Source organism: Pterocles gutturalis, unplaced genomic scaffold (genome assembly GCF_000699245.1).
Source record: "Pterocles gutturalis isolate BGI_N339 unplaced genomic scaffold, ASM69924v1 scaffold12887, whole genome shotgun sequence".
In the NCBI taxonomy this organism is placed as follows: Eukaryota; Metazoa; Chordata; class Aves; order Pterocliformes; family Pteroclidae; genus Pterocles; species Pterocles gutturalis.
This window is the reverse complement of record NW_010110402.1, coordinates 41026-54140: the sequence shown is the minus strand read 5'-3', so window position 1 is coordinate 54140 and position 13115 is coordinate 41026. Positions and strand designations below refer to the sequence as shown.

At 39.7% G+C, this 13115-nt stretch overlaps 1 protein-coding gene across 1 annotated transcript in view; it reads left to right on the top strand.

Annotated features, from left to right (window-relative positions):
* CRYBG3 (beta-gamma crystallin domain containing 3) overlaps positions 1-13115 on the top strand; it is a 49931-nt gene that overhangs the window by 15050 nt on the left and 21766 nt on the right. Inside the window, exons 6-11 of the mRNA XM_010073365.1 lie at positions 52-188; positions 1505-1619; positions 2750-2785; positions 3893-4026; positions 5832-5958; positions 11059-11201. Coding sequence (XP_010071667.1) covers positions 52-188; positions 1505-1619; positions 2750-2785; positions 3893-4026; positions 5832-5958; positions 11059-11201 — 692 coding nt within the window. The remainder of the gene's footprint in view (positions 1-51; positions 189-1504; positions 1620-2749; positions 2786-3892; positions 4027-5831; positions 5959-11058; positions 11202-13115) is intronic.

The window sequence follows — 13115 nt, the reverse complement described above, 5'->3', positions numbered from 1 at the left end:
GGCAGACTCTGCAAGTGTGGCTAAGCCTTACCCTTTTATTTGTTTCTGCAGGACTGTGGTGTTCCAGAGGTAGAGTTCTGTCCAGGAGCCAGTGCAGAGGGACTTTCTATCTGCATACAGAGTGCAGTTGCTAATTTAGAAGAACTGGATGTTGAGAAAAACCCTTATATAAGTGTCAAATCAGGAGCGTGAGTACTGAACCTTTTTAATAGCATTTTGCCTGCAGGTAGGGGTAACATCATGGGATGAAAGTCAGCCAGGGTATTTGAGGGTTTCTGCTACAAATCAGCTCTACGCTTCAGCATTGTACTATGTGGGCTGCTAGCAGTGGAACCCAATTTTTGTAGACATTTTTCTTCCAGTTGCTGGCAGAAGTCTCCTATAATTCCATCTTTGAGTAGCTTTATAAATAGAAGCAGCAGCTCAGTTATAATTAGCTTTTAGTTCATTGGAGAATAGATATTGTCTCCCTAGTCATCTGCCCTGTTATAACACAGCGGCTGAATACCAGAAAATGAATGTTATGTCATCCAGGCATTCCTCAAGCTACAGCCATATCCTGACTTTCTGGAGAGAGGTGATGCAATGTGATATAGGCCCCTCAGTAGCCCAAGATTTCCCGTATTGAATGGAATAGTCTGTTTCCTGGGTAAATTGCCAGCACTTCACAGCCCTTTAAATTTGGGAATTCTGTGCCTCTTCTCATAAATCATTGCAGAATGACATTAAGTATTCTGCTGAGTATTCTGAGAGTCTTGAGTTTGCCTTTCAATGTGAGCCAAGCCTTCCTTCCTATGGTCTCACAATATGTGCATGAAGCTTGAGGTGGTGAAGGAATTAAAAATGAAGTTTTGAAGTTGGTTTTGATAGAACTTGGTCTAACTTTTAACTGCTTCTAGTCTGTGTAGTTTTAAGAAAGTAATTTTCCATATGGCTCAATGCCTCTTCCCCCATTCCTTATTTGGTCTGCTAACCCTGTGTCCAGCTTCTATGTTCTACTTTCTTTCTGATTTAAAAGAGTCTGAGGGAGTCTCAGCATTTTTAATCTTCATGTTAAAATTACAATAGCCTGCTTTCCAAAGGAGTGTTGTAAATGATCGTATTTTAATCATTTCCACAGAAAAAAAAGAGTTAGATTGATGTCGGAAGCCTTTTAATTCCTAAGGTGGCAATTGTAGGTAAAATTTGATGCAAGCGTCTCATCCTCAATACTGGCATTGGTTTTGTATGCTCATAGTGTAACAAACTGGCTTCTTAAAGTAAACAAACAAATTGTTAATTTTCTGCTCTTTCATTCATGTTTAGCTTGGATTGAGAAAAAGTATCTGAGAACTTAGCGTTGATGTTGCCAGTGTATTTAAATAGAACATGCTTTTGATGTGCTGGCAGTATCTAAAACACATTATCTTGCTCTGAGTACAAAAAGAAAAATAATTTTAATAAGATAATTGTATATGTAATGTATGTGATGAAGCTAGTAAGTCCTTCATCCTTACTGTTATAGGTGGCTTGCTTATTCAGACTTCAATTACAAGGGAGAGAGGAAGGTTTTGGAAGAATGCAATTCACCATCTGAAATTCCTTCAGCAGATGTGAAATCTCTGCGTCCCTTAAAAATGGTGAGGACTTCATAATTCCCTAATAGGTCATGTGCCTTCCTTTTCCTACCATTGCTCCCCAAAGGTTTTGATCTCAATATATAACATAGGTTCTAACATCCTTTCAGGGCTAACTCCTCTCACGCTACGGTGTGTTTGTGGTGTTGTAACAGCACAGCAGTCACTCATTTCGGGGCTTGCTGGGCTCCTGCATCCGCCCAAGTAAGAACATGTAGTCAGAGGGAGCACCTGCTTCATTAGGCCATCTTCCTGGGGAACTGCTGTTGTCGAGGGGAGATCAAATAAGAGAGAACTGAAAGAGTTGTAATTGTATTGCAACCAACAGCAACACATTAATTAAAAAGGCTCTTCAGAAGTTGTTGATCTTTTCTTTAATGTTCCAGTTAGAGTCTGCTGGGGATGGAAGACTAGGTGAGGAGGTTACTGTTGAAAAATACCCAGTAGTATTCCTGCAACCACACATTGCACAAAAATCTTGGGAGGTGCAGCTAATTTTTGTTTTGATAGACAGCATGTACATCTAAATATGAAAGAGATGTGTAAAGGTATAACATCTAGTTCTGTTGTATACATAGCAAGTCTACAGAAAGAGAGTTTAAAAGCTACAAAGGAGTAAGATCTAACAGCTGTCTTTTCAGTCAGTCATGGGAAGTAGGTGTCTTATTCCCCCACTGAACATCATTCCCTAACATTTCCAGAGAAAATTAATTTGTTGTATTTGCTGGTGTTAATACTTTCTTAGTGGTTCATCATTTATTCTTAAGAAATTTGAAATATATACAATACGGCTTTAAAAATTCCATTTTAAAAATTGGTCAGTGTAAATTAGTTAAAAAACACAAAGTAAATATTTGCTTTAGAGTGCCAGTAGGCAATGAAGGAATATTTTAAAATTGCTTGCACCCCTAGAGGCTTGTCAACGCACTGATTTTTTTTGTAGGTCAAGTTTATAGTGTCCCTGACCTTTATGAATTATCAGAATATTTAAACTAGTTTTTCATTTGACCAACACTGAAAATGGTGAATATAATTACAAAGACTTCATGCTCTGATAGTACTATAAAATGCATATCAAAGCATGGCTTTTAAGTTTGATATGAATAGATTTTTTTTCCCTATCTTTTTTTTAGGGTGGACTAAAGGTACAAATGCCGATGAATGTCAAGGTAAGCACTGAGGACACTGAGAATAAAATATGAGTGTAATGGAAATATAAAACCTTTATTAAGGCTGTTTTGTTCAGTGTGTGATGTTTGAATAAGAATTCAGTGTTTGCTGCTGAAGGAAAATTCACTGATGCTGTCAAGTCCACTTTCTTAGTAGTGTTTCATGAGATGTAAAAGTATTAGTAGTTTGTTTTCTACATATTAGGAGAATGTGACTTTGCTATAGAGGAATTGCAAAAGCTTTTACACCATAAAATGAGTTTTCCTGACTGACACATGAGTCACTGTAATGGAAGGGGGTCAGGAGGGATTTTGCCATTTAACATACCAAGTTGTTTTTGGTTTTTTTTTGAAAATGGGAGAGGAGGAAGGAGGCAGGAATGGCACCCTCCCTTGCTATACCTGATCACAATACAAGAGTCATGAGTGAGACCATGACCCTTCTGTGACTTGAGGAGCAGAAAGCTAATACAAAGTTATTGCTCCTTTTCCTTCCTTTTTCTAGTTCTCCATAAAAATGCTAATGCTTTAGGTAGCTTTCAATTACATAAATACATGCAAGACTCAGGTGTTTTTCTAATAAGTATTGCAATAAATATTAATACTACTAATAGCTGATCGATGTGGTTTGGCAGATGAGGAACCCGGAGGGTGTATTAATTGCAGTCACTGAAATTACTTGAGGAAAGTACAGAGAAAGGCTTCTTGTCTACTTTTGAGGGTCAAGCTCAGTGTGTCTAGCTGCGACCAGGTAGGATTCACTGCAGGCTAATGCCTATCCCAGGCATAGGATTACAGGACAGATTATAGTCATATAGCTGCAGTGTGCATTTATGTGTATAGAATTGTGTAAATAAGTATCTTTCTGTGGAAATGTCTGCATGTAGCCTGACAAGCCTATCTAAATCCAGATAGGTTCCCTTCCACTTCTAGGGCACTCAAAAACCAGAAGGGCTGAGCAGTGCAACTCTGAATTTTCTTTGTAGTGGTGCCTTGTTGGAGGGGGAAGGAAAGGTGTCTTCCACACACAGTATCAGTACACCCCCCCAAACTTCAAATTGCTATTCAGGACATACTCAAGGCATTGTTCAACATCATGTCTTCTAGATAATAATATATGAGAAAGCCCACTTTGAAGGATGGTCCAAAGAGTTTTCAGAAAACGTCAGTTCTGTCCCAGCTCTGTTTGGTAGCGAAGAGGAGTTTCAGGAAATTGGATCAATACGTGTAGTTGGTGGAGTGTAAGTATATTTCAATTTTGTATTTAGTTACTTCAGAATAGGAAATCATAAGTAAATGCTAAGAAATGCTAGCTAAGAGGTGACTAGAATCTCTCATTGGTAAAATATTTTTAAAAGAAAGGAGTATATATTTCTCTTGTCAGTTATCAGCCTTGGATGAAACAACCTTTCCATGTGGCTTATCTATCTAAGGGAATATTGAAAGGTAAAACGAAGTGTGTGAGAGGTGTGAAGTCAGTGTTTACCATTTGGATGGCAATACAGTAGGCCACTTTGTTCCTTAATGACAGCGTTCACACAGACCTTTAATTTACATTGCTTTATACTTCTGATAGTCTCTACTTAGTTTACGGAAATTACCTTAGGTAGGAGTGGTCAGTCTTCAATTTGACGTTTTAATGCCTCTGAAATCTATGAAGTGTTTTATTGTCTTAATGGTTTTCCTTTGCCACCTGTTGCATATTATCTGGAATTAAGAATCCGTCCTTATTTTCCTTTGTTGAGGCCATGGACTAATGCTGTGTTGCCCTGCACCTCTCTTTGTCATACACACACACACAAAAGAGGCTGTCTAACACAGTCCTGAGGTAGACTGCTCACGAGGTGGGCTCAGGGCCAGCTATTCTAGAGAGCTACCAACGCCACATGTTGTTCTTTCAAACTCTCCCAAGACCCAACAGGATAGGATTGTTTGAAAGCATGCAGGACGGGTGCTTCTGCCAAAGAGCTTCGCAATAAAAAAGTTTTCAGGTTCTCTTTTTCTTAGAGGATTTCAATGTTTATACTTCAGTGTGAATATTCAATAACATACATCCTTTCAGGCTGTTGTCAGAATCTTACAAGCACTAAATTCAACATAAATGTAATTGTGAATACTCAGATAATCTATTCATAAATACATTATGTATTAGCTATCTGGGAAGCCTCAAATTACTAAAAATCACCCTTCCTTCTGTTGTGGTGGCTTTTATTTTTAATACTGCGGTAACTTAAACAGCTGAATTAATGCAAACCAAATGGTACTAAAAGTAAAGTTATCCCTGCCTGCCAAATTTCAGTGCCGACAGGATTTGTACAGCAGTTCTAATCCTTATGAGGAATTTCTAATGACAGAAATGCTTATAAGAAAAAAGGAAGGAGGGGGAAGCACTTTTTCAATTTAAGATCCAATAGAGCTTTCAAAGTTGCTGTGGAAATGCCGTCTTTTAATTACTTATCTGTTAGTTCAAAAGACTTTAAAAGGCTTTATTCCCTTAGTGCTAAAATATATTCTGTCTGCAATATATTGTGTATATTCAATTCACTTGTCTGTTCATATATATGTTTGTAGATTAGAGCAGGAAACGATGTAAGCAGGTGAAATTTTGTTCTGCTGAAATCCATTAATTTTGTCACCAGTTCCAGCACGGGTAGAATTTTGTCATTTAATAATACACTGAAGGGATCTACTGCTTTGTTTTTCTCATTGGCAATTGGTGGCCTAAGGTGTTTTGGCCACTAGATGCATACTAGCCTCTGTAGTACCAAATATTCACATTGGGAGTACAGCTGACTGAGAAGGAGGTACATGGAGAAGCATTACACAAATGAACTGTTGTTGGAGAAAGAATCACATGGTGGGATTTTGATCCACAAAGAACACTTCATGGGTGCCTGTTGTGGTTTCAAAGCATTGCTTTGTTTGTTAGCTGAATCTGTGATACTCATCTTAGTGTTTCTCTTTCCTTTTATTCATTATAGAAAATCATGTGTGCAGTTGTTCTGCTTTTAGTTATTTCTCTTTCTTTTGTGTGTGGTTGCTGTAGATGGGTTGCCTATGATAAGGAGCGCTACAAAGGCCGTCAGTACTTGCTTGAGGAGGGAGATTATGAAGACAGATACTTATGGGGGGGAACTGACAGTTTCCTCCTGTCTTTCCGGTTCCTTCAGGCTGTAAGTACTTTTAAGAATTTCACACAAATTATGCACTGTTCTATACATAACGAGGAAGGTTATTCTTCGTGTATGGTACAGCTGTCTTGGGTTTAGTCATTCCATCTTTTGCCCAAATTCACTCTCATTCTTAACCCAAGAGCTGAAATTTAGACTGCACTGTATACATGTAAAGCAGAAGCAGGTTCTAAATAGCCTTTGTAAGGTTCCTACAAAGAATGTATCATGCAGAATTCCTTGTCTACCCACCAGGTTTTCCAAGTATCTCACTTCTGCACTTCAAGCTATTTGAATCTCTAGAAGAGAATTTTCTCAAAAGTTTAACATGTGTAAGTGTAAGGTGTAGTTCTTTATTAAAATAAAAATAGCTTTTCAACACAACAGCTGTTGCAAGCCTTAAAACAGCATTCCCCTCTGTCTCTGTGATTATTGTGCCAGAAAATTTTGGCAGCAAAAATAATCATGGTGAAAAAAATCTCTGCTGCTAAAATGTGTTTAGTGTGGGCAAAGATGAAATAATAATAAAAATTGTATCAGAGTCCAGTATTGGAAGCAAAGTTAGACTTTTCAGTGACAGGGAAACATGGGATTAATACTTCTTTATCATTTCCTGTGGTTTGGGGTTTTTGTTTGTTTGGAGGTTTGAGGATTTTTTTTATTATAATAGGAACTCTGTGAGCTTTAAATACAGCTGCAAAGAGTGGCTCCTTCTGAGAATTAGACTGTTCACTCTGAGATTACGCAGTCTTGTGTACTCAGATTACTCATCTCATCTGAGGAGATGTCATATTTCTGAGCCAGGAATTTTGTGAGGTTTGAAGATAGATATTTTGAGCAAACTCATTGTCTCAACAGTCATTATATTAAAAAAAAAAAAAAAGGTAAAAAGAAAAGTTAATTTCAAACTAAAAAGGCCATGCTTAAATTCACAATTTTCAGTTTTGATTTTTGTGAAAGGCACCTCGGAAAAGCTATATTTATAATCAGAATCTATCATATAACTTACAATAGAGATAGGAGAATAAATGGAATCAAAGAAAAATGTCCTCCTCTAAATAATTTATTTTCAGGTTTCTAAGAAAAACAAGGAGGAATTTTCTTCTCACTCCTCATTTTGAATGTGCAGAATCCTATTCAGTTGCTGACTAATCTTAGTTTTTCTCTCTTTTCAACCTATACATAGAATACTTGAGTAACTTAAATCAATCTTTTTAAATCCTCCTCTTGGCAAAGGACATAATTACAAGCTTAAATTTGTGCACCTGCCTAGCAGGGATGACCTTCCATGTACATGTGTGTATTTCATTTGATTCACACCTAGAAGAGTCAGGATGCTCAAGTCACAAACGTTTTAAAAAGTGTCATTCGCACTCATATATCAAGATTTATTGTTCAAATTGGCATGTAAATATATATCAATATGTTCGTATTGATAATAAAAGTGTAAGTAATGCCTTTAATCAAGTTGCAGCATAACTAAAGGCAATGAGCTAGTTGCCAATAAAATGACTAATGACACTGGCATTTTGATGTTCGTCTTGACCAACAGATTGACCGCTTCTCTCTGATGTGCAGTAGTTAGGTCAGTGTTCAGGCTTGCCATATGCTCCCCTCGTGACTTTGTACATGATGCTTAAGGTCAGGATTTTAAAAACATTTTAGTACCAAACTCTTGTTTTCAGAGGGACCTGTGCAAATATCCAAAACACGTTCTGTGTGCTTAAGGCCCCTCGCTGCACAGCAAACGTACTAGCTCTTCTCTGTAATCTGTGAAATTCTGTCAGGAGAAGTGCAGCAAAGGTTGTGATGGTCTCGGCCTCTGCGGGGGTGTTCCTGGATATAAGATGTTTATTGCTCTTCCCTAGAAATTCTGTTTTAGTCAAGTGAATTCAAGAGTCTCTGTAGAAGACTAAGGATTTTGTGAAATGTAGCCAAGTTGTATTTTTGGTCAGCTTCGGTAGGGAGTGAGGCTGAGCATTGACCCTGCTCTTAATACATACTCATTGTTGTGGTTTTATGTAGGGGCCAATCCAGCTAGACTTTTTTTTTTTTTTTTGTGCTTCGGCATGACACCAAGTGACCTTGACTGTGTTGGCTTTAAGGCCAGCCCAGACCTGAAAACAGTTTAGCCTGGCTCACATGGCATGAAGCTGAAGTTAATGAGCCCTGTGTACCTGAGTCAGCTCCAGGCAGAGCCGGATCAAATGTCTTTGTGCTGTGCTCCCAAAGCAGGGAGCATGGTACAGAAGCACGTAAATGGCTGTGTAGAGAGCCAGGCTTGGTACAGCGTGCCTCGTTAGCCTGTGTCAGTACCAGCTCTGTCAGTGTGGCTTAGTGCTATGCAAAGCTATTCAGATGTTTCTGCACCACAACACTCAACATGACAGATTCCACCAGAGCTTATTAGCACTAGGAAAATCCAGCCCATGTTTCTGTACACATACCAGTCACTGCAGTTGAGCTGAGGCATGAATTTAATTACCTGACAAATCAGAAAGGTTAGACATCACACACAAGAGGGATTGTTGCAAGTCATCCCTACCCACCCACTGGTGAAGATGTACACATGTAGGCATACTGCAAGAGCTTTCAGTTTTTGTCTTTCTTGAATATTTCTGCTGTGAAAAGTCACAAGCTCTAATGTGGGGATTCAGGTAGTGCTTTGAAAGCAGAGATAGAAAAGACCTGTACACTGGAAAATGCAATTCTACTCCCAGCTCTGTTACCAGCAACTAAATTGGACACACTGGAGTCTAATACAGGGCTCATTCCTGAGGGCAAACAGCAGTTTGTGCTGGTTTGGGGGACAGTTGCATTTGCTTCTGCAGTGTTAAATGAAAGAACCTGTGAAGCTGGGATTTGCCCGTAGCTGTCGTGATCAGGGAAGGAGCAAAGTTTCTGACTGTCTTTCAGTGGAGCAGACTACGTTGCCTTTGGATCTTTCCCATTAATGTTTTCAAATCTAAAATGGTTTGCCTTGGTCTGAAAGTCCATTATTAAGTATGATTCTGGGTGTATTTCAGTATTTTAAGTTTAGTCAAAGAAATTATGTGCAGGTTTGATCTAAACCCCCGTGTCCTGGGCTGCATCAAAAGAAGTGTGACCAGCAAGTTGAGAGAGGTGATTCTCCCCCTCAACTCTGCTCTTGTGAGACTCCCCCTGGAGTACAGCATCCAGCTCTGGAGTCCTCAGCACAGGAAGGACATGGACCGGTTGGAGAAACTCCAGAGGAGGGCCACAAAGATGATGAGAAGGCTGGAGCACCTCCTCTATGAGGACAGGCTGAGGGAGTTGGGTTTGTTCAGCCTGGAAAAGAGAAGGCTCCGTGGAGTCCTTCTAGCAGCCTTCCAGTACTTCAAGGGGGCCTACAGGAGAGATGGGGAGTGTAGACACATGACAAGAGGTTTTAAGCTGAAAGAGAGTAGATTTAGATTAGATATTAGGAGGAAATTTTTTCCTGTGAGGGTGGTGAGGCACTGGAACGGGTTGCCCAGAGAAGCTGTGGATGCCCCATCCCTGGAGGTGTTCAAGGCCAGGCTGGATGAGCCTTTGAGCAACCTGGGCTAGTGGAGGGTGTCCCTGCCCATGGCAGGGGAGTTGGAACTCGATGATCTTTAAAGTCCTTTCCAACCCAAACCATTCTATGAGACTAAATGGGTTTTCAGGAACTCTAACCAAGACCTTGCTTTAAGACTGTTAAGGGTAGCTGTTTCTCATTTGCACTAAAACTCTACTAGTATTTTTTTTTTCTAAAAGTAGTCTGAAGCTGCAGTTGTTCATGGGGATTTTACCAGACCTGACACTTGAATTTCTAGTGTACACCTGAAGAAGTTGCAACTTTTTAAGTAAATGAAAGGAGATGGTTAACATAGTAGGAAAACTAGGTTTAGTACAGAATTTGTTCCATCGCTATCACTTCTTAGTATCCTGTAAACAATGCAGGGAGGTTGAGCCACATCCAGTGTTCGTTCTAAAATTGGTTTTCATTATTCATTCTGATTGAATCCTGTACAAAGGCCTCTAAAGAGCCTTTTTGGTCAGGTGAACCTGACCAAATGAATCTGGTTGCATGCTTGGCTTGACCTTAATTTCTGACTGTTTTTTTGATTCTTGTAAGTCTTTGTTTTCTCAGTGTAGCCTTCAGCATACTGCTGTCTGGTTGATATCTTGTAAGTACAGTAACTCCTGTGATGGTGTCCTCATGTGTCTGTGAATCTGCATTGACTTCTGTATTTACTTGATAGCCTTTTCTCTTGTTTGCAAGACTTACTTGTTTTCAACTTATTATAATGTTGCTGAATGTTTCAGAAACACTGAAATTGAATTGAGTTCATGCTTTTTTGTTAAAAGTTAAAGGAAGAAAGTGAATGGATTATTGTTTCCCATTTCCCCAAGCAGTGACTGAACTGTGTGCTTCAATTGCTAAGTGGTTAAAAAGTTGGAGATTTGAAACCCAAATTCAAATAATCTGAAGGTGTGCAAGTAATCTGGTCAAGCAACTATGCTAGCTGAAAGCATAAAGCAATGTCACAAAGCTATGTAAGACAGAACATGACAGTGTCATGCAGAATTTATTTTGTAGCTATAGTGATTAGTCATACAGTGGATGTATCCAAAAACTACAAACTCCTTGTGCTGGAAAGGTGATCTTGTCCAGTCTTTTCCTCTCCATGATTATTGCCTTGTCGCTGGGAAAGGATAAGGAAGGAGAACTTGAAGTATAAGACTGTAGTCATGCTAATGCTTGGAGTGGTCATTTGTGAAGCTGTGGGAAGACCAGTGCTAAATCCCCAACCCTTTTCTTTCCCACACAGGCATCTTTGCACTCTTAGTCATCCTTGTAGAGGAAAGGATGGTGCTCAGGGGCAGCAGTTTCTTCCTCTCTTCAGTGGAAACCACTGAAGGCCATATCAGATTGCCAGGTTTCCAGTTAGGCCAATGCCAAAATATCCCACAAAGATCCACACAAGAGACCCAAGTCCCTTCACTGCTTTATGAAACACTGTCTTTCAGGCTACAACTCTTTTCCAGAATGTTTTATGTTGTAAAGTGTTGCTGAGCTGTGACAGCCTGTCTTCTAACTCCTGTGCTACCTCTTAGGATTTCATAGAGTCATCAGTGGCACTTTTTCAGTCTGATGATGAGGATGGGAAAGCATTAGACATCACCAATGAAGAAATCCCTGATTTGGAGCTGGCTGGATTTGGCCCAGAGACGAGATCGATTCTTGTGAGAAGTGGAGTGTAAGTCTACTGAAATACATGGATGGAAGGATTAAGTATTGTTCTGCACAGTTGGGTTTGGGTACATCTTTTGACAGAGTATATTTCACGTGGTACAGGTGGTAAACACTTGGAGAACAATGTTTCTTTTGGTTTCCTTGGTAAATGGAAGAAAAAAAAAAGCATCTTTACTTGGGTCTGGGCATTGTTACTAGAGAAAACTTTTGGTGTCCCTCCAGAGGTCACACAGACTGTAGTTTCATGATACAGGAGCTTTGGCAATAATACAGAAGAGGGATTTTAGGTATGTTAAGAACTGGGATACCTTCTGGGACAGATGGAGCCTGTACAGAAAGGGTGGGTTGTGCCTAATTTGTAATAAAGTCAGGCTGCTGGCACTGAAATATAAAATGCTTTTTAGAGAACTATCTAAACTATAAGCAGGGGGTTAAACCAACAGGTGTGGAAGAGTACCTGGTTGAAGCTGATACAGCCTACAGGGTGGACTTGGCTAACTCTCGGTGTGCCTATGTGAAGTCCAGGAGGAAATTAAAGAGCACAATTGCAATAAATAAGGAAGGTAAATTAGACCACCTGCAATGTCTGTTGACGGAGATATGCAGTATTAATTGATGGAACAAGGTCAAAACTTGCAAGTGTTAGAAGCTTAAAAAATAGTATGGGGTAACTAGAATGGTTAACATGAAATGACAGCTCTTATATGACAGATACCAAGAGATTCACACGAAGGATAAGCAGAGGAGCTACCAACTCCATAGGAATGATGGAGTAGGCTATTACAGGCACGGCAGTGGTACTGTACATGAAGAATGATATCAAGTGCTAAAACATAAAATACATTATGGGAAAAAAGCACAGTGGAATCATGTGGGTGGAAATTCCAGACTTCAGTAATAATTTTAACAGTTCAGTATTAACATTGTCATGCCTACCCTAATGGTTACGGTGATAGGTATCAGCAACTGATAAGAGACTAAAAAAGCTTCAGACTTACAAGAGGCAGCTATATGGGAGATTTGAACTGCTCACACAGAGACTGGGTATCAGTGTCTCATGAGGATGAGACACAAGGATGAAAGGCTGGGACTCAATTTGGAGAAGAGATGGCTGAGGAGGGATATGAATGAGATCTGCAAAATCCTGAAGGTGGTAGACAAGCTTAATGCAGCAGTGTTCACAGAATCCTGCATGACAGTTGGGGGATGCTTTACAGAACTAGCTGAAGATTGCTTAAAACACATTTAGAGGTGGGGAGCAAAAATCCTTTCTTACACCAGAGGCAATTTCTGGAATTTGCTGCTAAAGTAGTCTGTGTTAAGCACCAGGAGGTTTAAAAAAGCGTTAGACAAATTGACAAACATTCATAAGCAGGTGCTGAAAGAACTAGGAAAGGAGAAGCCCTCTAATATCCCTAATGTAACAGTCCCAGGTGCTAGGTGACTAAGAGAGGAATGCACCACCAAAAGTGGCCAGGTTAGCAGCATCTCTAACTAGCCTCCGTCTACTTCTGCCACTGCCAAAGAGCGTGTCTGCAGGGCTAGAGGCACCCTCAGTCTCACGTATCTGGGGATTTCTTTCTTCTTAAATTGCAACCAGCAAAGCAGGGTGGGAGAAGCTTAAACAGCTTTATCTCATCCTATCAAGGCTTCTTCATTTACTTCTCTTTCTTCCAGCACCATTTTTCCTAAATCCAACTGGAAATGTTGGAAGAAAGCCCTGTCTGGGGGGATGCTGACCGGGTAAAGGCTCAGCTGAGAGAAGTTCAAAAACTTGTTAGTTAAGTGTCTTTCCTCTGGGCTTCTAAGCAAGGCATCATCTCATGCTGAATGTATATTTGATAGAAAGGCAGAGACACAGAGTTGTGTGTTTGTCAAAATAGTGTTTGCAACATAAAAACAGAAAATCAAGTGTGTG